Raw genomic sequence first — 24,895 nt, 5'->3', positions numbered from 1 at the left:
CCTGCACCAGCCAAGGGATGGGGACAGATCTTTTATCCCGCCCTGCTCAGCTCCACCACAGCAGCGTCCCCCATCGCAGGAAGAGGAACATTTCCAATCCCAGGTGCTTCGGCTGCCTTCCCGGCCTTGATCTCTGCCCCCGGCTGCCCAGGCATCGGCCTTGCCCCCTGCAGTTCTGTTGGCGTTTACCCCCATGAGTAAAAAGCAGCCCGACTATCCTGGCAGAGCTTGGGAGGGCAGCGATCTCCCTGGGCCTGGCGGAGTGGCGCAAGGTTTTACGGTGCCCTATAAACCATAAATCAGGCAAAGCTTTGAAGAGACTGGATTTTATTAGAATAGCCAAGACATGTAATATAAATATATATACACACTATACATGGGCCGCGTGCGTGCGTGTGTGTGTCTGTGTGCACTGGTTTTTTATTGCTCTGACGTTCGGGGACCTTAGTTGTCTTTGTCGGGGGGAAAAAAACATTAAAAAAACAACAAAAACCGGCCAGGTATGGGCCTGGGGAGAAGCAGGGAACAGCTGGACACATCAGAATCACCAACCACGGTAAGTTACAAAATAAAGAGCGCCCATAAACCAGTGATCAAAACAGCAGCCTCATCTCCTGCATTCAAAAGGCACAATCACGAACTCTCATCCCACCCAACCGACTAACTGAGAACTCGGGGGCGAGCCGGACGCCTGGCTTCTTTCTCCCTCCTCCACAAGAAGAGCAGGGGGCAAATGAAGACTCACAACAGTATTATATTTAAAAAAACAAATTAAAAACAAAAGGAATTGCAACCGTGAATACAAAAAGCAAGTGCATGAGAATAATCGAAGGTGGGGTATGTACAAGTGGGTGGGGGTGGGTTGAACTGCCCCCCTCCCCCCGAAATCAAGCAAACCAACTGCAAATCAACACTAATTACTGAGCATGCTACAGCGGGTAGCTATAAGACGCAGAGACCCGGCGGAGGGGGACCCTGAATCCTGAGAATTAGAACAGTAATAATGGACGAGTGTTTAAAAAACAAAGTGAAAATAAAACCATTTCAGGGGTAGTGTCAAGGCTCTGCCCTGCCTGCTGCCCCATCCAGGGGTCATGCCAGGGCTGGTGACCCTCCCCGCGCTGTCTCCCCAGGGGTTCAGTCAGGCTGTGTCCCCCCCTGCAGCTCCCAGAGGTCATGCAAGGTCTGTGCCCCCCGCCCCGCTGTCATGTCAGGGCTGGTGCACCCTGCCCCCCTCCCATGCCCCAGGGACCCTGTCAACTCTCAAGTTGGCCAGGTGGGTCTTTGGATCCCTCCTCCCCGTCTCCCGGTCCGGTCACACTCCACCCCATTACTGCCCCGGCACAGTCACTGCCCAGAGGCTGCGGGGAGTGGCAGATTGCGACAGAGAGCCAGGAGATGCTGCCCCAGGAGATGCTGGTGCAACGGTTGGATGATCCCATGGCAGTCACTCCTGATTTACACCCAGGTGGGGGCTGGGATCCCTGGAGCGCCCCATGGGGCAGCCGAGATTGGGACCAGACCCGGGGCAGGGAGTGGCTCAATTCTAGGCCAAGGGGATGCTGGGGCCAGGAGGCCGCTTGGCAGAGAAAAGCAGCTGGGGAAACCCAGCCCCCAACATGGGCTGGGACAGGACAGATAACCCTGGTGTACACACACACAGAGCTCTGGGCACCAGCTCAGGCCCCTTTGCCCCCCCATAACCTGGGCAACCCCCCCCCACAACCCTTCCCCACTTCCACCCCCGACCTGAGATCACCGGGAAGGGAAGGGTTTCGGTGCATGGGGCTCTGGATCCTGTGGGCCCTCTTGGGCCATTAACCCCGCGTGGGAGGCAGCAGTGGCGAACAAGCTGATGGAAGGCCCGTTGTGCCAATTATTTAAGCAGTTGACATTCTAACAAATCAGCGGCGCGCTTCCAGCATTATCGGCTGGCTCTTGGCATGTGCTGGCATCCTGCAGGGCCGAGCAGTGGACGGGGTGGGTGGGTGGGGGGCTGGGTCTCCTTGCCCTGCAGCCAGGGAAACTGAGTCCCATGGGGGAACAGATCCTTACGACAGCCGCGAAATTCCCTAGCCCAGACATGGAAACCAGTAGCCCAGCCAGAGCCCAAAGGCTAGTTGACTGGGCCCAGGGGAGCGGAGCTCGGGGTCTTTGGGATCCAGGGCGGGGTCCACGAGGGGGGGGAATCCAGGCCCCTTTTAGCCTGAACTATGGGGCAGCCTAACCCCACTCAGCCCCCTCCCCTGCTCTCCTCTTACTGACCTCCTGCCCCTCCCAGAGCTCTGAGGGATCCAGGAAATCTGCCTAACCTCACCTGGCCTCACCTTCTCTGAACTGCTCCTCCATCTCCTGTATCTTCCAAAATCCAGTGCCCAGCAGTTCCCACCACTCCAAGTTTGGAGCCCCAGGGGAAACATTGGGGGAAAGGGGGGAAGACAGTGTGCCCCTAGGGCAGCCCGCAGCTCCAACACCCCCCACCCCCAGCGAGCCTTCCCCAGCTCTATGCAGCAGTCTCAGGTACCAGGAGGCAGATGGGAGTTGGGGACACCCCCCGGGGATTCCTACTGCCCTGACACACAGCCCCCACAGCCAAGAGGTGTGTGTGCCTGCCCCCCCCCCCCCCCGCAACTGATGAGCGCTCTGCATCTGCAGTGGCTGAACCCCATATTTGGGGGGTGGGAGCAACTCGCCCTATTTCAGCCTAAGGCAGCAGGGTGGGGGCTGGAGACCTCAGGCCTACAGACCTGCCTGGGAACAGCCACTAGGAGGCGTTATTGCCCAGCTCCCCCCCCCCCCTTCACTCCCTGCTCTCAGATGCCATGGAGGGCAGGAGGAGGGGGGTAAAATCGCCCCCCAGCATTCGGGGGAGCCCGGGGCACCCTGGTGTGGCTCCTAGGGGGTGAGCCAGCCTGGCAGTGCCTGACAGGAGGGTCCAGGGAGAGGCAGGGAGAGGCGGGGGCCACGGGGGTGTCACTCGAAGGCGAAGGGGTCGTGGGCGCTGAAGAAGAAGTGGCTGTCGACGTGCTCCTCCAGAGCCTCCTTGTCGCACTCCAGGGGGAAGCGCTCCTTGCAGATGGGGCACTCCTTCCACAGGCCGGGGGACGCGGGCAGGTCCAGCGGGGAGGCGCCCATCCCACACGGGCCCGGGTCCGACGGCTGGCGGCCGGTGATGCCGCTGCAAAGGGGCGACAGAGACGGAGGATAGGCACCCCTAGAGCTCGTCGCGCCCCTGAGCGGGGCCCTGGCAGCGCCCCCCGCCACCGGCCCTGCACGGAGCGCACAGCCGGGCCGGGGTTATTATGGGTTCCCCCCGCCCCCCGCCCGCTATTCCAGTTCTCCCCCCTCCTGATTCCCCCCATCCCCCGGGTCTCTCTTTTTGCTCCTTCCCCGTCAGACTCTGCAGAACACGGAGCAGCCCCCCAATTCCCTGCACAGGACCAACCCCCCACAGCGCAGCAGCCCCTCCCCCTTCTCAAAGGGGAGCAGTGGCCCCCTCAACCCAGAATTCCTTTCATTCCTCAGACACCCCCGTCTCATCGCCTCTGCACACGGCAGCCTGCACCCACCCTGCCCTTCCCTCAATACGTCATCCCACCGCACCCACCCTGCCCTCCCCTGACGCCCCCATCCCATCCCCCCCGCATCCCTTCTGCCCTTCCCCCGACACCAACATCCAACCCTGCCTCCCCCCAACACGTCATCCCACTGCACCCACCCCCTGCCCTATCCTGACTCCCCCATCCTGTCCCCCCGCATCCCTTCTGCCCTTCCCCCGACACCAACATCCAACCCCTGCCTCCCCCCGACATGACATCCCATTGCACCCACCCCCTGCCCTATCCTGACTCCCCCTCCCATCCCCCCGCATCCCTTCTGCCCTTCCCCCGACACCAGCATCCAACCCCTGCCTCCCCCTGACATGACATCCCATTGCACCCACCCCCTGCCCTATCCTGACTCCCCCTCCCATCCCCCCGCATCCCTTCTGCCCTTCCCCCGACACCAGCATCCAACCCCTGCCTCCCCCCGACATGACATCCCATTGCACCCACCCCCTGCCCTATCCTGACGCCCCCTCCCATCCCCTCCGCATCCCTTCTGCCCTTCCCCCGACACCAGCATCCAACCCTGCCTCCCCCCGACACGTCATCCCACTGCACCCACCCTGCCCTATCCTGACGCCCCCATCCTGTCCCCCTGCCGCAGCCACCCTGCCAATCCCCAACACTGGCATCCCACCCCACCCTCCCCCCATACCTCGATCCCATCCCCTCTGTATCCACCTGCCTGCCCCCAACACCCCATCCCACCTCTCTGCACTCAGCACCCTGCACCAACCTGCCCTTCCTGGTCCTGACACCCCCACTGCATCCCATCCCTCCCCCACATGGGTACACAGACCCGCCCTTGCCTTGCAGCTGGGTGATTCTCTCTATTTCACTTGCAAATAGACCCCCCGCCCCGCCCGCCTCTGTCTGCAGGAGAAAGGAATCTAATGATGCTGAAAATTGATTCAGAAATGCCCTGACACGGCTGTACATCTCCCAGCTCCGTGCTTGCCACTTTTATGGCCACTGGCTGTAAAAGTCACCGGCTCCCTGCGCCCACAGGGAAATTTATATATTTTTACTAACTAAGAGGAGGCTTGGAAAGCTGCCCCAATCCCCCGCTTCCCCTACTCCCACCCCACTACTCTGCTCCCCTCCATCCGCCTCCCCATCCCCCCACCCTGCTCCCCTGCATCCTCCTCCCCATCCCCTCCCCCACCCTGCTCCCCTCCATCCTCCTCCCCAGCCCCCCACTGCTCCCCTCCATCCTCCTCCCATCCCCCACCCTGCTCCCCATTCCCCCACTGTGCTCCCCTCCATCCTCTTCTCTATCCTTTCCTTATGGGCAGGGTGAAGGAACAGACCCCCTGCTCTGCTGACAGGCCCCAGCCGATATCCCCCCTCACCTTGCCATCTCATAGAAGACGCTGCCCAGCTCGGGCAGCAGCAGACTGGCCTCTTCCCCTCCGCTCCGCACGGCTGCCATCAGCACAGCCTTCTCGTCCTCCGCCTCCTGCAGTCAGAGCGAGGGTGAGAGCACCGGGGGCCAGAGTCCAGCCCTTGCCTCCCCAGCAGTCGGGTGCCCCTCGTGCACAGGCATAGTGATTGTGCCCCCCCAAGCAGCTGGGCTCCCCGGAAGAACAGTCCTGCTATGTGTCATAGGCCCTACACTGCTGAGGATGGATGGGGATTCTCCTTTACCTCCAGTGGCAGCAGGCTGGGCCCTGGGAGCACGGGGGTGTGAGTTTTATCCCCGTTGCTGCGAGGTCCCCAACTGTACTGCTAGTGTGTGGGCTACCCCGATGGGTCTCTGTGAGGTTCCTGCCCCCAGGCTGTACGGGGGAATCATGGAGCCAGCAGCCGGGCAACCTCCCTAGCCCCAGCCCAGCTCCCGTTCAGGAGCCCCAGGGAACCCCAAATGCCTGGTGATTAGCTGACTGCCACATCCAGATCTCACCAGCCCAGAAGCCCCAGAGGGTTGGGAGCTGGAGCTTTGGTTTCGGCCTGCGGGGGGGGGGAGGGGGGGGAGCTACTGTGTTGTAACCAGATCCCCCCCAACACTGTTGCTTTCCTAGTGTAGATGGGCCCCAGACCTGGAGGGCTAAGATCAGCCCCTCCTAGGGCTAGTGTTGCGATGGCCCAGATGATGCAGAGTCCCCCATCCAGCTGCTCTCGCTGCCCCTTTGGGGATGGAGGTGGGGGCTCCCCAGCACTGATGCTGTGAGGCTGGCAGGGAGAAGTCCTCACTCCCCATGGGGCTGACCCCAACCCCCCACTTTCCCCAGCGGGAGGTGCTGGAGAGACTCCCTAGCACCCCCCTTTTCTGCCTGGCCATTAATGTTACTGCATGTAAACTGCATGTTCTATCGTGCCAATTATCAGAGGTTTGTCAGTTTTACAGGGGCGGGTCTAAAAAGCCCCTTGCCCGACTCACGGCTGGAGGAACGGGGGAGGAAGAATCTGCCCCGTGAACAAACAGCGACTGCAGTGGGACACGGAGAGATTTCAAATGTGGGCCTGATCCCCAGCCTGGCACAGACACCCCTTCCCCCTGTCCTTAGAGGGGAGGGGGGGAGCTGACCCCAGTTACCAGTCCTGCGTGGGCTCCCATCAGACAGCAGGGACCAGCTGAGCGGGCCTTTTGCTAGAGGCAGGTCCGGGCAGCTCCAGGGACCTTCCAGCTACTCCTATCAGGGATGTGGTCGAGGGGAATGCAAGAGGGTTTGGGGGCTGGCAGATAACCCCTCCCCCCGGACAAAGCAGGCTCAGACGCACCCTCAAAGCTGGGCTTTCTGTTGCCCAGGAAGGTGGGGGCCCACCCCATCCACCTCCGGGCTTTAAGGTTCCAGGGATCAGAAGCTTGAAGCCCGTTGGATGAGACAGGGTCCTTTGTGCAGTACCACACTTGGCAGGTCCCTGGGCACAACACTGGCAGATAATCACTGGGCTCGATTCGGGGGCTCGGCATGAGATGCGGCGGGGGCTACTGCTCACAGGAGGGTGAACTGACTGGACTGGGGCAGAGTGGGAGGGGGGCTGCACCGTGTGGGGGTCCCTGCATCAATCTAGGGTGGATGTTCTGCATGGGCCAGGGGGCCACCATTGGCAAGAAAGAAATGGCACCTGATGGTCACAAGAGAGCCAGGACTCCCGGGTTCTGTCCTTAGCTCCGGGAGGGAGTGTGGAAGAGTGGGGTAGCATAAGTAGCTGGCAGCCAGGATGCCAGGGTTCTACTTCCACCCCTGCCCCTGCTTGCTGTGTGACCAAGGGCGAGTCCCTGTGCCTCAGTTTCCCCCTCCACACTGCCCGGTGCTTGGGGGGGTCCTCGCCCCCCGGGGACTCACTGAGTCGGAGCTGTTGTCCTCAGTGGCCTGCTTGATCTGGGTGGTGATGGGGGCCGGCTGGCTGATCACCACCCTGTGCATGGGCTCCCGCAGGCACGGCGGGGTCTTGGTGGCCGATCGGTTGTCGCACAGGCTGTAGGGGCTGAGCTGGGTGTGGATCCTCATGTCCTCGGGGGACTCGTCCTCCGAGTCCGAGAGTGGGGAGTCCAGGGAGCCTGGGGAGGAGGGGAGGCCACAGGGTCACTTGGGCAGCCAGTGCCCCCTGCTGAGCAGAGCATGGTGTGTGGGGCACAGGGGGGACCCCTGCTGGGGGGAGGAGCCTGGAGGGGGGAGCCAGCACCGGGGGGGGGTGGGGGAGTGACAGCTGGCATTGGCACAGGGGTGGTAACTCCGGGGGGCAGCACTATGCTGGGTGGGGGGAGCAGCACAGGGCGATGTCAGGGAGGGAGAGAGGGGGTGGCTGCAGAGTGCACACAGCAGTGAGAGCGGGGCGGGGATGCAGGGGGGATGAACAGGGGTAACAGTGAGGGGGTAACCATCGGAGGTGCAGGGTCCCGGGGTGAGGCAGTGAAGTGGGGGCAGAGCAGGTCAAGGAGCGGAGCGTTACCAGCCCCTCTGGGTTGCCTAGGGGTAATGGGATGGGGTGGGGGGGACAGGACGTAACAGGGCTAAAGGGGTCAGGGATGGGAATAACAGGGTGGGGGGATTATGGGGATGGGGGAACAGGGATGGGGTAATGGGATGAGGTAACGGGGGTGGGGGGATGGGGGAACAGGGATGGGGGGGTAAAGTGGTGGGGGATAGGGTAATGGTGGTGGGGATAATGGGGAGAAGGGTAATGGGGTGGGGGACAGGGGGAACAGAAGTGGGGGGCCTGGGGGTAACAGGGCTAAAGGGGTGAGGGATGGAGGTAACGGGGGGTAATGGGATGGGGAGGTTATGGGGGGGATGAGGATAATGGGGGTGGGGGGATTATGGGGAGAAGGGTAATGGGGTGGGGGATGTGGGTGGGTGGATGGAGTAATGGAGGTGGGGATAAAGGTGGGACTAAAGGGATGAGGTGGGGGTAATGAGGTGGGGTGAGGGGGTTATGGGGGGATGGGGGCAATGGGGGTAACAGGGATGGTGTAGGGAGGTAACAGCGGCGGGAGGATTGGGGTAATGGTGGGATGGGGAGGTAACAGGGGTGGGAGGATGAGCGGGATGGGGGTGGGGGACTAACGGGGGTGGGGTGGATGGGGTAACAGGGGTGGGGTGGGGAGGTAACGGGTGGGAGGATGGGGGTAGGGGCATGGGGGTAACAGGGGTGGGAGGATGGGGATGGATGGGGGTGATGGAGATGGGGGTAACAGGGGTGGGGTGGGAAGGTAGCGGGTGGGAGGATGGGGGTAGGAGCACGGGGGTAACGGGGTGGGAGGATGGGGACGGCTGGGGAGGTAACAGGGGTGGGGGGGAGCGGCACAGGGCGATGTCTGGGGACGGGGGGTTACCCACTCAGCGCCGTGGCCGCCGTCTCCTCCTCCTCGGCCACCGTCACCTCGCTCCACTTCTCGTCGGCCACCTTCTCCAGCCGCTCCTCCAGCTTGCGGGCGTAATCCAGCAGCTCCTGGGGAGGGGACAGCCGCCAGGGTCAGGATCGGCCCCGCCTGCGCCCCGGGCCCCAGGCCATGGGGAGATTGGGTGGGGACCCCGGAGGGGGCAGGGCCTTTGCCTGCCCCCACCCACTGCCCAGGCTGCAGGATCCCTGCCTGACCCCAGGGCCCCGCCCAGCTCCTCTGCAGGGAAGGCCCTGATGGGGGCAGGGAATGTGGCTCATGTCACCCGCTCCTGATACCCTCCTGGCTCCGGGGTTCAGCCCCCTTTGATCTCTGACCCTGGATGGCACCAACCTGTTTCTCCTCCTGCAGCTGCTCCTTCTCCTTCTCCGCCACCTTCAGGGCCGCACGCAGCTCCTTGAGCTCCCGCTTGCTCTCCGACAGCTGCACCTGGGGCGAGGGGGAAGGGGGCACAGGACCGTGAGAACTGCCCCAGGGCAGGGCGAGTGCCAATGGCCAGCCCTGCACCAGCCTCGGGAGGGAACCTCCATACCCCAGGCACCCGATCCCGCAGAACCCATGAGCGCCCCAATCCCTTCTCCTGTGGGGCAGGGCGCCCCCTCGCACCAGCGTGTGGCTTTCGGGGTAGGGCCTCCCCATGCCAGCTCTGATTCCTCCCCATATAGGGCAGGGACCGCCCCCTCCCACACGCCAGGGTCTCCCCATCACAGCTCTGATCCCACCCCCTACAGGGCAGAGACTGGGGCTCCCCTCTGTCCCAGGGGCAGTGCCCACCCTGCACTGGCCTTACCAGGCTGGAGTCCCTCTCGTGGGACAGTTCAGATTTCAGCGCCTGCTTCTGGGCTCGCTCCTCCTGCAGGTTCTTCTCCAGCTTCAGCACCTCGGCACTCAGCTTCAGGATCTTGTCCTTCTCTGCCTGCAAACAGCATGGGGGGCGCTCACGGGGGGCCAGCACATCTCCCTAGCTAGGCTTGGATGGAAGGACTACAAATACCCAGTGCAGTGTGAGGGGCGCTGTGCTGCAGGGAGCAGGGTGAGAGGCTCAATAGGGGGCGCCCTCCCCTCGCAGCCAGTGCTGGCCCCAACGCGGTGCTAGGGGGCGCTGCGCTGCAGGAAACGGGGCAGGGGGCTCAGTAGGGGGCACTGTCCTCTCTGATAAGAAGTTTAGGGGGTTCTGGGCTGCAGGGAGCAGGGGGATTAGTACAGGTTCTTCTCCCCTCCTGCAGTGCTTCAGGGAGCTCAGTAGGGGGCGCTCTCCTCTCAGCCAGTGCCCAACCCAGGGCAGCCCTAGGGGGCGCTGTGCTGAGACATAAACCAAGTTCTGAGCATTGTGTGGGTCACGACAGGGGGGCTTTTCCCAAGGCCTGGACATGCTCGCCCCAGCTCCCTGTCCACCGGTCACTGAGACAAGCCCAGCTAGGGGATGCACTTTCATTTCCCATCCTAATCCTGCTGCATTGGCAGTACCCCATCCCAGGGGTGTCTGCACCCCAGCAGTGGCTGCACCCATTCAAGTGAGAGGCCCAGCGGGGTGGGGGTTGGCACCTCTATGTTCTGCAGCAGGTTGCTCTTCTCCTTCCACCACTGGCCTTTCCCCTCCTTCCATTTCAGGGTCATGTCCGCCAGCTTGATGTTGGTCTCGGCTGACTCCAGCCGGCTCTTGTGCAGGTCCGAGATGGTCCGGTCCCGGATGGAGGATGCGCTGGCCAACTCCTCCCCCAGCAGCACCACTTTCTGCTGGCTGGCGGCAAGGAGGTCCTGGGTGGAGCGAAGCTGCTCACACAGCGCTTCCAGCTGGGCCTGGCAGGGCAGGGAAAGGCAATGTGGGGGGATCGGAAATAATGAGTGGGATGGAAGAGGCCAGCTGGGTTCTGCCCCTGCATCCCACCCCCATACACAGCGACAAGGGAGCAGTTGAGGGCATTTAAAAGACTGTTAAAATTCTTTGCCGTTAGCATGCGGAACTCCCTGCTACAGGATGTTATCAAGGCAAACTGCTCAATTAGGTGCAGGGTAGCTCTGAGGTCTATGCACCAAAGACAAGCTGGAAATAGCTGGCCTTCCTCTAAGCCAGGGTTCGAATCCCATTAGGGCTAATGCAGGCTTTCTGAGGAGCCTGGAGACTCCCCTCCTGGCAGAGATCTTCAAAATCCTGCTCCAGGAGGGTGCCAAAGATCCTGCGGCACTTTTCACGTGAGCAGGGTTTGGGCTGCTGCCTTCTTGGTAAAACACTATCCTGTTACTACTCTCCATGCCCCAGAAGTGGCTGCATTTCAGGAGTCAGTGGGAAAAGAACTCAGGAGTCCTGGCTCCCTGTCCTCACCCCTAAAACACACACAGGCACCCACAGCTGGGAAAGAGAACCCAGGAGTCCTGGCTCCCATCCCCCTGCTCTTGCAGTGACACCATTCTAATCCCCTCTTTTCCAGGGGAAGGGCTGGTGAATGCACACACCCAAGCAGAGGGAGGGGGGAGCGGAGGCTGCCCCCTGGCACCAAGGGGGGCCCCCCACCCCGGGCACTCACCGTCCTCTGCTGTGCGGCTGCCAGCTTCTGCTGCAGCTTGCTGATGTCCTCCTGCAGCACCAGGGCCTGCGACACCTTCTCGCCGTGCCGGGTCTTGGCCAGCAGCAGGTCGCAGGCCAGGTTCCGGCTCTCCTGCTCCGAGGCCTGCAGCTTGACCTGGGGGGTTGGGGTGGGGGACACCTGATCCTCACGTGCCAGCCCAGAGAATCCTGAGAGGGGGTGGGACCCACCTCCCTTCCCTCTGGGTGTCCCCTGGGGATGGGGGAACCCTGCCGCTCTACGCATGTATGGAGAGAGACCCCCCACTCCTGTGTGTGTCTGAGGGGGAGGGGAGGAACCCCCGCTCCTCTGCTCACCCCAGCTAGCTCCACCACCAGCAAGTCACCCCTACAAGCCCTGCCCCGGGTCCCCCCATTGTGGGGCGCCGCAGTGCTCACCTGGTAATGCTCCTTCTCGGCGTTCTCCTCCTTGAGCTGGTGGTGGATCTGCTCCTGCTCCCGCACCAGGGACTTCACCGTGTCCTTCATCCTGGGGCGGGGGGGGGGGAGATGGAGACAGGCAGGGTGAGCCCCGGCTCGGCTTGGGGCACTGCCGGCGACAGAGGTGGGGGGGCGGGTGAGGCACAGCGAGGGGGCCGGGCAGACCCATTGCTGCCGGGTCAGAACCCCAGGGGGAGGCTGTGTCCTGCAGCCCCGCTGACAGGTCCCCTTTAGTCAGCACGGCCTGGGATCACGGGGCACTGCAACCCCACTCCCACCCCAGAGGCTGCACCCCGACGGCACATCAGAGTCCACGCCGCTTGGGGGGGAGGGAAGAAAGGAGAGAGCACCCCATACTGAGCCCCCACCCTACTCCCTGGAGCACAGGACATCACCCCCTAGGGCATCAGCCTATTCTCACTCAGGGCAAGAGCCCCCTCCCCGCCCCCCCCCCAAACAGCGGGCCTCTTCAGCTTCCCGCAAGACCCTGGGTTTGGCCTCAGCGGTCACCCATCCAAGCACTGACCAGGTTCAACCCTGCTTAGCGACTGGACGAGATCAGGGGAAGAGGTGGGGCCGGGGCGGGGATTTGGGGAAGGAGTTGGAATAGGGGCAGGGAGGGGGCAGAGTTAGGGCGGGGCAAGGGAGGGGTGGGAGAGGGCAGGGCAGGGGCGGGGCCTCGTGGAACGGGTGGAGTGGGGGCGGGGCCAGGGGAAAAGGGGGGTTGAGCACCCACTGGCGGGAGCAGAAGTTGGCACCTAGGCTGCCTCCCTGCCTGCCAGTCCACAGCACTGACCCTAACTCCCCTCCGCATGCCTGCTGACCCCCGCCCACTGCTGCTCACCTGTCCAATTCCACCTCCTTCTGCAGCACCTTCTCGCTCAGGGCCTGAACGTCCTCCTCCAGCTCCTGGATGCGGGCCAGCTGTCCCGCCTGCTGCCGGCTCAGTGCATCCCGCTCCTCCATCACGGCTGCATGGGAGCTCGAGAGATCCTGGGAGAGGAGCCGCCGGGCGGGGCAGGGAGGGGAGGGGTGAGCCGGGATCAGGGATACAGGATCAGCACAGAATCTGGGTGCTCTGGCAAGGAGCAGGGAAGCCCAGGGACCCCCCCCCTCAAGCTGGAGAGCCCCTTTGGAATTTGGGGCTAAGCCCGTGGGTAGCAGGGTGGGGGGAATGCAAGGAGGAATATGGGGTCCCCTCCTAGGTGGGCGTCTCCCGGGAGGTAGCCCAGCCCAGTGGCCTGAACACAAGAGCCAGGAGACCTCATTCACCCACGTGCGTGCCTCAGTTTACCCCCAGTGTGATGGGTGACGGGAAGCAGGGGGTGGGGGACTCAACCCAGTGGCTGTTGCCTGATAGGGCTCGGGGCCCGCAGGGGGCACCCCACACACCTTGTACTGCTCGGCCAGCTTGGTGTGCTCATCCCGCATGGTGCCCAGAGCCCCCTCCAGCTGCTCAATCCGGGCCTGCAGCTCCTTCACCTCCTCCTCCAGCTGCAGTTTCTCTCGCAGCAGCCTGCTGTGCTCCTGCTGGCTCTCCTCCAGCTGGTTCTGGGGGGGGACGGGACCCACAGGGACCGGCGTTTTAGTACGGACAGAGGGGGCGGGCACGACACTCACCCCAGGCCCCCAGGCCCCCAGAACATGGCAGGACGCAAAGGCAGGCAAGGGGTTAACTCAGGTAGGCAGAGCAAGGGACTGGCGGTGGGGCTCTTATCACAGTTCGGGAGGTCGTTCTGAAGGGGCAGAGCTGATGGAGGGCGGGGCCAGGGCTAAGCTCTGCCCCATTTCCCAATGCAGTTGTTACTGCCTGCCCCGCAGGGAGAAAAGCCTGGCAGGAGGGGAGGGTTTTGAGTTGACCAGGACATGTCCAGGTGCCCTCCTGGGCAGAGCAACAGCTGATCCCTCCCATTGCCCTCCACCTTGTCCACTGGGTGAGCTCACAGCCTAACCAGGCCCAGGGGAAACTGAGGCACAAACCTTGGAAGTGACTTGCCCAAGACCACTGGCAGAGCTGGAACCAGAACCCAGGTCTCCAGGCACCCAATCTGGTGCTCTACCCACCAGGCAATACTGACCCCTCATTACCTGCAGCAGGGTGGCCTTGGGCACCACCAGCAACATGTCCATGTTGCCCTCGTCATCCTCCTCCAGTGTGACGAGCTCGTCCATGGGCCGGGGCTCGCTGAACTGGAAGGGGCTGCTCTGGCCGCGCACCTCGCCACGGCGGTCCACGTAGCGGAACTGGTACTGCTGGGCCCCCGGCTTGGGCAGGTAGCTGGCTGCAGCAGGACAAACACGGCCCAGCATCAGATGCCTCTGCCCCACCGCTGTTAGGGCCTTGCCAGGAGGCTGACTGCCTCTGGGTTGGGGCTCGGATGCCCCATAGTCTGGGGCTAGGTCTGGTCCCTGGCTCTCCCCGACACGTCTTGCCCACAGCAACTGCCCCGCACTCCTGAGTCCTGGCACCAGTGTGGTCGGTGCCATGGCAGAGCGGCTGGCGAGTGCCTTGTCAGCAGACCACATTCATTGGTCACAGAGGTGCTGCTCCCCAGCCAGTCCACCGCCCCCTGGCCTTGAGCCTAGTCTGTATGGCCTGCTCTGGCCTGGCCTCTCTCAGCTCACTCCGGCTTGGCCTCTCTGACAACCAGCGGGTAGTGCCAAAGATCGACGGTGGCCTGGATGCCCGTTCCATCAGGGGCTGCTCGGAGACCTGCTATCCCATTCCAGTCCCGGCCTCGCTCCTTCCCCCTGGCTGCCTCCTGCACCCCTTCCTAGGATCCTCTCTGCTTTACCCCCATCCCTCCCCTCCCCTCCCAATGCCCCCTGTAGTCACTGCACCATACGCCCAGGCAGGGGGGCTTCAGTGAGCATTTGGCTTTGCAGCATGCCTGGAGGCCGGACGCCACGCTAGTTGGGCCCATGGGCCCGATCTGGTGGGGATACAGAGCTGGATCTGCCCGTGGGCCTGACCCAGCAATGCAAGGTGATATTGGGCTAGATGGGCCTGCTGGCACGACCATGTCTATCAGGGAGGCCGGAATACCGGGCTAGATGGGCCCTTGGTCCGACAAGCCACGGCAAACCCTCTGTAACCCAAACCTTCTCCCAGGGCTGCCACCCCTTCTGGCCGTTGCTCTGGCTGCTCACTGACTGACCCCCCCGTCCGATCTCACCCTCCCGCCACCCCCACGCACGTGATCTCCGTACCCCTGCTCCCCAGGAGCTCGCCTCCCTACCATGGAACTGGACGCTGGAATGGACGGGCGCCCCCTCCGCGCCTCCGTCAGGCACCACGCACCACACGAAGGTGTAGTAATCCCGCACGGACGAGGCCTCCACCTGGACAGACAGACGCAGGCAAGAAGGTGTCTGAGGAACCCCTGGCATTAGCTAAGCGTTTCTCTAGCGCTCATCAAATGCCAGTGTCACTGTCCTCATTGCGGGGGACTGGGAGGGGCTATCACAGCAATGGGTGTCTATGCTGCCCACTAAGCCTGGGCTCTGACCCAGGTTTGAGCCCAAGCCGCGCTTCCGTCCACACACAGATCTGGCTGACTTGGGGCAGCAAGCACTCAGGACCCGGGTCTTACAGCCCTGCTGGGGGTGGGGGTGGGTCACAGCCAAGGTGTGTCATTTTGCAGTCTGCATGCAGCTCAAACGGCAGACCCAAGTCGAAGGTCTGCACGGCGCAGCATGGGCGTGCTAGCTTGGCTGCGACACCCGGGACTGGCAATTGTAAGCCCAGGTTTACCATGCAGCGTGGATGCATAAGTGCGGGCTTGGAACTGCTGAAACCTCAAGCCTGGGTCTGCCTAGCTGTTACACAGCACAGGAGGGCAGTATCATTCCCCTGCCCGCCCTTATTTTACAGATGGGGAAACTGAGGTACATGAAGGGGAAGTGACTTGCCAAGGCTGGCCACCAGGAATAGAAGCCTGGTCTCATGAGTCCCAGGCCAGCGCTCTAGCCATTAGGCCATGCTATCTCGTTTTGCTTTTGCATGCAGGGAAAAGCAGGAGGCTTGGTCGACTTGTGGGTGAATTTCAAGGTGGCCTGCAGAAGTGGGCCCCTCCTTTCACGAGCACGCTGCGGGCTCAGCGCAATGGAACAGCAGAGAATGCAATAGGAGGGGAAGCCTGTACCCCAGGTGATGAGGAGGCCACCCACGCACCCTGTGCCTCCCCATCTCAGCCTGATTCACTGCCTGATCAGAACACTTGCTGCATGGCCCCCCCCGTGGGGACAGCTACAGGGGAGATCCCAGCTAAGGCATCCAGCTCCCACCCGCCTCTTTCTTCCCAGTACCTTGAATATCCCGATCCAGTCGCGGGCCGACGGCTTCATGCTGGGGGGCAGAGTGTAGTGGCACTCGACCTTGGTGTTGGGCACGTAAGTGCGGGCCACGTTGAGGAAGGCCATGGTAGGGTGGGCCTGTGCCTGCGACTTGCTGGGAGACACCTCCTCCATCCTCTTCATCGGGGTGGAAGGTGAAGAAGGACAGTGTGACAGTCTGTAACCTAATGTTCACCCTTTCTACAAGACTATGATAAATTTTGTACATAGTATGCCTTGTGAGGTATCATTCAAAAACTCATAATATGCTGAACATTATTGTCCTGGTAAAAGGTGTGTGACAACATTGTATGTAAAGTTATTCAATTCTACTGTATGACATTGCAGAGACACGTTCCAAGTTTAGAAAGGCAGCCACAAACCAGTTCCACAGAGACACCAGGCAAACTGATCCCTCAGCTAGGTGTCAACAAAATCAAATGGACCATCACCTGGGTAAGTGGCCATTCTTTGGCAGGCAAAAGGGTGAGAGTGAGAAATCTACATTTTGGCAAAGAAAGTGCTGGAGGTTCCCATCTCCTGCTGTCTCCTGAACCTCAGCTGGAGATGATTCTCAAAGAAAAAGAGAACTGTAAGAAAAGGGAAGAAACTCCCCTAAAGATCTCTCCTTTCTTCTCTACTCACGGCATTGACAACACTTGAAGGACAAAGGAAGGGATCCAGGCAGAAAGGAATTCAGCCAGTGAGGCTGCTAGAAGATGTAGTGAGAAAGACTTTTGCTTTGAAATCACTTAGCTTGTTAAGTTAGATGTTAGTTGCATTGTACCTTTAATTTCTTTGTAACCAATTCTGACTTTTATGCCTCATTATTTGTAATCACTTAAAATCTATCCTTCTGTAGTTAATAAACTTGTTTTATTGTTTTATCTAGACCAGGGTGTTTGGATTGAAGTAATTGGGAAACTCCATTTGAGATACCAGGGTTTGTGCATACCATTTTCTATTAATAAAATGATGGACTTTATATGAGTTTGTGGTGTCCAGGAGAGAGCTGGGCAGTACCAGATGCACATTTCTGGGGGAAAGTCTGGGATTGGGAGTTTCAGTGTAATTCAGGGGTGGTTGGCTGTAACACTCTTGCAGTGTAGCTGTGAGTGAGTTACATGTGTGTGAGCAGACCAGGAGTGGTTGCTCTCACAGCGAAGCCGTGCAAAAGGCACCCCAGACTGGAGAATTGAGGGGACACAGTTGCTCAACAGTCCAGATTGTACCCCGGGAATGTCACAGGTGGGAGGGAAAAAAGTGATGGGAAAGGGGCAGGATGGGAAAATCCCACCCTGGACCAGCCTGGGATGCCCTGAAAGTCACTGCTTCCCTACATGCCATGGGTACATCCACGGAACTCATTACTGTGGGCACCTCATGGGCATGGATGCATTTAGCTTCCCAGCCCGCAGGAAGCAGGGCAGTGCCACTGTCTCTATTTTACAGAGCTTCCTGGCACAGGGAGTCCATTTCAGAGTGGGGAATTGAACCCAGGAGTCCTGGCACTCAGGCACCTTTGGAGCTGGACCCCCAAGACCACACATATTTCAGACAGAAAGGGACCTTTGTCTAGTCTTTTTAACTCTGGTTAGTGGCAAGGGCACTAAACTGGGACTCAGGGCACTTGGGTTCTGTTCCCAGCTCTGCCTCTGACCTGCTGTGTGACCCTGGGCAACTCACTCCCTTGCTCTGTGCCTCAGTTTCTCCTCCCACCCTGTGAAATCTTTGGCACAGGGATGGTGGCTTGCACCTAGACTCGTAACCTTGGCTGGGGTCTACCTAGGAATTAACACAAATCCATTGACAAAAACAAATCAGGTTGCCCCGTGGTGCCCCGTGCCCATCCAGCAAAACGCAGACCTATGACAGCCAGGAAACTTAGAGTAAAGGTGCACACCAATGTAACCTTAATCCTGCCCTTTCTGAGCGATGACCCAGGGTGCCCAAAAGACACGTACTTGCACTCTGCCTTTGCAGCTTGTGCCCATGCCCAGGGAAGAAGCACACGCCAGCTGCAGCACAGAGTCCAATGCAGTCTCTTTACCAAGGTGAAACTTGTGTCCAGGTGAGCTGGACTGAATGGGTGCTGCCTATGCCCGGACACGGTGCCTCCACCAGAAAACCAACCCCACACCCACTGTATTTTACAACCTTTCACCATCCCACATAGGATCCCCTCAAACACAACACTGTCGCTCACCCATCAGGACATGCCCACCCTACCCTTGTACCCCACCTCACTGCTGACGCCCCCCATGGCAAGAAGACCCCCGTGCCCTTCTGCTGACACATGCTTCCCAGCTCAGCACTGGAATGAGACAAACGGCATCTCTCAGGATGCATATGTACCGTTTTCCTGTCCTCACACACGTGGGGCGAGGCGTGGGCAGAGGTGCTCAGAATCTCTGCAGGGCAGGGCACCCCCATATTACCCCCTCATCACAATCACAGCTCTGCCCAGCTTCTCCAGCTAATCCCTCCACCATTCCATATAGCGCCACCTAACAACAGCGAGCACAGCTGGAGTGCACACAGATAATTCCTACTGGCTACCACCAGCTCCAGAGGGGCAGAGTTAAGGCTGTGTTGGGGCGTCCCTTCACCCTGCCTTTTCTGGTTGTCCAACGTTTGAGTCCTGCTGGATGGGCAAGACACCCAACAGGCAACTTCAGCTCTGTGTTAACCAAGTTTTTTGTCCGTGAATTTCCTAGTTTTCCAACCAGAAAGAGAAACATTTTTTGTAGGAGTCAGGGGTCAGGCAGGTCGTTATAGCTGTCCCCTAAGTTTGTAGCCAGCGTGTTGCTGGCTAGCAAGCAGGCTATGTGATCCTACGAGCTCCCGTCCCTTTTGGCACAGAACCACAGGTCATGCTGTGAAATGTCTGGAAGGTGGTGCTGCTAACAGGGCAGTGAGGGAAATCTCATCCCTGGCCAAAAATCTGACTATTTTATTCCGTGGTGGTTTAGTTTCAGTAGCTTTACACAGTGCAGTCTCTCTCCTTCTCCACCCCCATTTCTCACATCAGGTAGCGCCCCCACCCCCATTTCCAGCTTCCCCTCCCTGTCCTGCCCCATGAAGTCATTCAGGACCATTCCTTGGCATGTGAGAAGCCATGAGCACGTAAGAAATTTGTTCTACGTGTATCAGAAGCAGCTGCTTATGGGAGGGCGACACATTTCTCAGTTACAGAGGCTGCGCTGGTCCCCAAACTGCCCCCTCCAGGCACTCCCTGCTCTGGCGAGGCCCCTGGCTCGCCAAGCCTCCAAGCTGGCCCCCTGGCCAGCACCACGCAGGGGTGCTGTCACCTTAACTTTGAATTGTCTGATTTTCAGAGATTTCAATGTGTGGTGTAGTCAGGGCCCCTCCAGAACCCGGTTTACATCTGTTGGGAGAAGGGCTCAGACCCCTTAGAATAACAGGGCCCCCAAGATCCCGGCACACACACATGGAGGGGGGAAGGGCAGGGAAAGGGGCTTGGTCTCCTCACTCCAGAGAGACAGGGCTTAGTGGATCCCAGCACACACATGGGGGCAGGGGAGGGGCTGAGATCCCTTAGAACAGCTGGGCCCTCAAGAACCTAGCACACACAGGGGCAGAAAGAGGGACTCAGACCCTCTCGGAGGAGCAGGCTGACACCTCCCTCCCAAGATCCTCATACACACATAGGGGGGAGAAGGTGGGGCTCACATGCTCCCACATCCCTAGTCACCGCATTTACCCTACCGCTCCCCCACGTCTCCCCTCCCCATGTCCCACCCCTCCCCCTCCCCGGAGCCCCCAACCCCTCTCCGCTCCCTGCCACCCATCCCCATTACTCCCATGATTCCCCTTCCCCAGCACTCTCCCAACCCCTGGCCTGGCGCAGCAAGCATTCCCGTGTCATTCCTTTTCCTTTCAAAAAGAGTTTGCGCCCTTCTCAGTTCCCTGCTGTCCTGGGATTACAGTTCCCAGCTGTAACAGAAACCCTTCAATCGAGGCAGACAGTCGCACTTGGCCTGTAATTTGTCCTCAGAGATCTGCCACGGGTAACTTTCAAAAGCTCAGGGTCACAGCCCATCCCCTCAACCCACCATGTCAAGTGCAATCACTATGGCTAGAAATCATCTTTCTGCGCACGTGCTTTGCAAGTTCTTTGGCACACAAGTGTTTCGCAACCCCTAATGCAGACAGCCTAACTCTGCCTTTAATAGTGCTTTCAAAATTGCCTCCCCCAAGGAGCAGTGGGGACCACACACGAGCTGAGTTAACTGTCGGGTGACTGAGCTCAGCTGGGGACAATCGGAGACACAGTCTGAGCCTCAGGTGTGTGCCCCTCCCACCCCCACCACGTTGGTAGAATCTGTTGCCTTGATGAAATACTGTGGGTTTTTCAGGTGGCTGTATTTTGGATTTGGATCATTTACCCGACCCTGCATCCCCAGGGGGCATGTCACATTTCAAGAGAATCCAAGAGAGCATTTGACTTAGAACAGTCAACCTTTAAACAAAGGGGTTCTCAACTTTAATCGCAGGAGCTAGCTCTTCTATTGTGCCTTTCACCCATGGATCTCGAAGCTCTTTACAAAGGAGGTCAGCATCATTCTCTTCATTTCACAGCTGGGGAAACTGAGGCACAGAGCAGGGACGGGACTTGCCCAGGTCACCTAGTTGGCCAGGTCTCCAAGTCCCTGTCCAGTGCTCTAGCCAGTATGCCCCAGAAAATGCAGCCCTATGGAACCAGGTGAAGTTGGCCACTACACTGGGGGGAGCAGATGCGTCTACTGCCCTGGGCACGGATACTGTGGCACAAGGGGAACCGCATTGGTTTTAAGGAACACTGCTGCGAGGTGAGAGGACAAACACGACCCCACTCCCCTGGCCCCGCCCTGGCCTACCAGGAGTATCTGGGTCTCATCCTGCCTCTCCAGCATCAGATCCCAAAGTGCTTTACAAGTGGCGTATACTAGGATCACTCTGATTGCTGCCCTGGGGCGGAGTCCACACCAGTGCAATAGAGGACAGGAAGTGGAGTCTCCAGTGTTACCAACTCTCATGATTTTGTCATGAGCCTCAGGATAATGACTGTTTTCCTTAAAGCCCCAGCTCCTGGAGTCAAGGGGATACGTGATGATTTCAGCCTTTCTTAAAGAAAAAGTACGTTTCCAGCCCCCGTGGCAGTGGAGAAAGCTTCCAAATGTGACCCCGGTGCACCGCAAAGGCTCAACAAGCAGAAGGCCAATAAGAAGAACCCAAACGCTAATATTTTTACATAACCTCAGGATTTTTGGTGAGCCTGACTCATGATGTTTGAACATTTGGGGTTGGCGAAACTGAGTCTCACACCCAGCTGGGGAAACACACGGAAGGGGAATGCACGGATGCACGGTGAAAGCCCCAGCTCTTGTGAAAGCGGTCGCAGGATGCTTAGCAACAGCAAAAGAGCCAGGCCCTTGATTTTACATCTCAGCTGGAAAGTGGCGGCTCCAGCACCTGGCTGGGGCATCGGTTCAGGACAGCTTAGAGCACTCTGGGGTCTTTGTCTTCTGTTTATACAGCACCTAGCGCAACAGGCGCTGGGTCCATGACTGGGCCTCCAAAGTCCTACCACGATACAGAAATAATAACAGCACCCCTTGCTTTATCACTAGAATCATTTCCCTCAGAAGCCTAGGTTTTTCTGAAAAGTCTCCCCTCCAAGCAGTGTACAGGCCCATTACTGCTTAGCTTACAAAACACAGCAGGGACAGAACACCACATCAGGGCTGTAAGCTAGGCACAGGGAGAGAGACATCTGGTCCTCTCTACACAGCAGCTGCAATTAACTCAGCAGCTAGATTGTCTCGTCAGCACCATGGCCAAGGTGAGGTTGCATCTACACAACAAGTTAACAATGTGGTAACAGCCAAGAGACTCGTACGCAGCACTGATGGGGCTATAAACATCTTCAGAGGGGTTCACTGCAAAGGGGGTGACCCCAATTTCCTCTCTGGCCCAGCCAAAATCCTCGCTCGATGATCCCATGTGACAGAGGCGCCCTGTAACTTGGTGCCTTCCTTGCCATCATTAGACTCTCCGCACACTGGCGCCCGTGTGCATCGATCCTGCGTGGCGAGTGTCCCAGTACATCTGAATGAGATCCCCAAAGAGCACCTGCACCAATTAAAATCCCTGGTGCAGTGATGCCTGGGTGGAAGATATGCTGGGAGGGAGCATGGCCTAGTGGATACAGGACAGGATTAGCATTCCGGGGATCTGGACTCCAGTGCCAGCTCACAGCCTGCTCTGCTGGGTGACCTTGTGTTAGTCACTGCCTCTCCGTGCCTCAGTTTCCCCATCTGTAAAATGGGGATAATGAAACTGACCTCCTTTGTAAGCACTGTAAGACCCACCGATGATAAGAGCTAGGTATTAACATTAGCTCCTTTATAGAGTCCTGCTATTACTAACTTCCTCTGATATAAAATGAAACTCTGAGCATCTTAAGGTTAGCAGGGTGGCGGCTGTGGCTAGAGAGTGGAATTAAGGCAGGACACCTGGCTTCTACTCCTAGCTCTGCTATGTGACCTGGGGCAAGTCACTTCCCCACCGCGTGCCTCCATTTCCACTCCCACCCTTTGCCTATGGAGACTCTGAGCTCTGTGGGGCAGGGACTGCCTCTCTGTGGCCACAACAGGGCCCTGATTTCGCTTGGGGCCTCTTGGCCTTGCTCTCCTGGGAATCCTGCACAATCACTGCTCAAAAGCGCTCATGGCCTGGGCGAGACACCTCATGATCAGCCCCACAAGCCCAGACAGCGCACGGCTGGCGTGGGACCTCCTGGGCATCATCCAGCCAAGAGCCTGAAGCTACAGTACATTCCTTTCCCCTCCCAGGAGTCTGCTTCTCCAGCTGTGCCACGCCAGCCAAGGAGCAGCCATGTGCAAAACAAATCCCAGCAGCTGCCTGCCAGCCATCCTCTCCGCTCACCTGGCTGCCAGGAACAGGGGGAGGATTCCTTGATGCTTGCACAAGGCAAGCAGCGTGCACCAGGCAAGCAGCGTGCACCAGCCTTGTGCAAGGCCGGGTCCAAGGAGAGACAAGGAAAAACCACCTCCCAGCTTGGCAAGAGAAGAAAAGACCTGGGTCCCCTGCGGGTTTCGGGGAAACTCTTCCCCCTCCCCGCCCCTGCCCTTCTTGCTCAGAATAAAAGGCTTTAAAAAAATCAAACGGCTCCAAACCAAAGCGATAAAGGAAACTCGTGTTCGGAAACCCAAAGCCACAGGCGTGCTGGGGAAGGAAACTGCACAGGGGGGAACTTGCGCAGGGGGGTGGCTGCGGGGGGATGAAGATCGCCCTGATGCACCAGCCCCAGGTGAAAATACAGGCATGGGAGAGATTTTTTGCTCTTTAATACCATAGGGGTGGCTAATCTCTGGGTTGCCAGGGGCATCCAGGGGGCTCAGCTCCAACCAGGCAAACATCTCAGCCCGGCAGGTCCCAGCAGCCAGGGGAGATGGGGGTAAAGCAGTGGAAGGGGGCTTAAGCTGGGGGGGGGGAGCAGGGGCTGTCAGCTGTGGTGGGAGGGGGGGCGAGTTTCCACCTCCTGGGCTGCCCCCTTACAGAGGCTGCCTTCCCTGCAGCAGGGAGCCCAGCCGCCCAAGGCCTCGAACACAGGCCAGGCGAGCCTGAGATCAGTGGGCTGCCGGATTCCAGGGTACCCTGGCTACAGACACAGCCCTCGCGGGGGGGGGGGGAAGGGGAGCACTGCGGGGGGAGCACGCATTGTCCCCAGCGAGCCCCTGGCACGAGGCTGCACGGTGCAGAAAGGGAACTGCCCCTCTCCAAAAGCCCAGACCCACCCCCTCCCCCAGGCAGCAGCAGAGGAAGGAGTGGGGGGCCGGGGCCTGAGAGGGGGAGAAAAGCAGAGGCGCCCCATTAGATAAAGAAGGTCTCTTACCCTACAGAGCAATCAGCTGTTCCACTAACCTTTTACCAACAACAAAAACACCACTCAGCCCAGCAGGGGGCGGGGGGAAGGGGCGGCCCGGAGGATGCTGGGAGTTGTAGTTCCCTCTGGCCACCTGGCGCTAGGGTGGGGTAGGAGGGGAGACTGCAGCTCCCAGAGAGCCCTGGGGGGGAGGGAGCCCGGGAGCCTCCTAGCCAGGGAATCTGGGGAGTGTAGTTTGCCCAGCTGGGAAGTCCAGGCAGAGAATGGGCAAGGGGACTTCAACTCCCAGGGTGCAACGGGCTCCCAGGGGCCATGGAGGCATTGGGTATTATTCAGGGAGGAGTAAGGTTTCAAGTTGTTCAGGGCAGAGCCATACCCAGCTGGGAGCTCGAGCGGCCTCTTGTCCAGTGGGGATGGGCCTGGCTGCTCTTCTGCAGGTTATAACCTGACCCCCTGTCCCTGGGCTAGTGTGATGCAACAGCAAACAAAAGCTGCACACACACACAATGCAAAACAAACTGAGCACACACAATGTACCCGCAAACGGAGTGCACCCACCTTTTAAAGCTAAGCAAAATGCACACCCATTGCAACACCACCCAAAAGCTGCAGGCGCTATGCAACACAAAGTCAACACACAAAATGCAACACCAAACAACAGCTGTGCAGACAATGCAACGCCAAATGAAATGCGAGCACACATTGCAACACCAAACAAAAGCCGCACACATAATGCAACAAACACGGAGCCCACAAAATGCAATGGAATACAAACTGAACATGTAATGCAGCACCAAACAAAAGCTGTACGCACAATGCAACATCAAATGAGCTGTAGACACAATGCAACACAAATTGAACAGATGCTGCAACACCAAAGAAAAGTTGTACCCACAATGCAACAGCAAAAAAGCTATGTACACAATGTGCACGCGTGAACATCCCACTGCACACAATGCAACACAACAGTTGTCTAGCATTTTAGTAACTGTATTTCCCCAATGAATCGCAGAGCTAATATGTGTGTTTCCTCTCACTGGATTCAACAAACAAACTAGACAGCTCTGCCCCAGGGAAACCGCAGTTTCCAATATTGCTAACCTCAAAAGATCAAACAGCATGAGTGGGGCCCAACAATAATGAGATTTAAAAAAACAAAACAAACAAACTGTGTTTTTCTGGTCTGTCTTTTG

General features: G+C 59.1%; 1 protein-coding gene across 3 annotated transcripts; it reads right to left on the bottom strand.

Moving 5' to 3' along the window:
- Positions 1-310: 310 nt before the first annotated feature.
- Positions 311-23,793, bottom strand: CALCOCO1 (calcium binding and coiled-coil domain 1). Of its 3 annotated transcripts, XM_077838575.1 has the most exons (15): positions 23,712-23,793; positions 15,764-15,928; positions 14,695-14,797; positions 13,544-13,737; positions 12,848-13,006; positions 12,300-12,448; positions 11,414-11,504; positions 10,977-11,132; positions 9,997-10,251; positions 9,242-9,367; positions 8,785-8,880; positions 8,390-8,501; positions 6,896-7,110; positions 4,958-5,064; positions 311-3,178 (listed from the first exon to the last, which is right to left on the bottom strand). In XM_077838575.1, the coding sequence occupies exons 2-15, from the start codon at positions 15,923-15,925 to the stop codon at positions 2,974-2,976; spliced, it is 2,130 nt and encodes a 709-aa protein (XP_077694701.1). In that variant the 5' UTR covers positions 15,926-15,928; positions 23,712-23,793; the 3' UTR covers positions 311-2,973. The 3 variants fall into 3 exon arrangements, with proteins under 3 accessions (XP_077694701.1, XP_077694700.1, XP_077694702.1); XM_077838574.1 differs by lacking the exon at positions 23,712-23,793 and having other exon boundaries at positions 15,764-15,934; XM_077838576.1 differs by lacking the exons at positions 10,977-11,132; positions 23,712-23,793 and having other exon boundaries at positions 15,764-15,934.
- Between the last annotated feature and the right edge of the window lie 1,102 nt (positions 23,794-24,895).

The sequence above is a fragment of the Eretmochelys imbricata genome, chromosome 20 (assembly GCF_965152235.1).
Source record: "Eretmochelys imbricata isolate rEreImb1 chromosome 20, rEreImb1.hap1, whole genome shotgun sequence".
NCBI lineage: Eukaryota > Metazoa > Chordata > Testudines > Cheloniidae > Eretmochelys > Eretmochelys imbricata.
The sequence above is the reverse complement of the archived record's forward strand: the minus strand, read 5'-3'. Positions and strand labels throughout refer to the sequence as shown.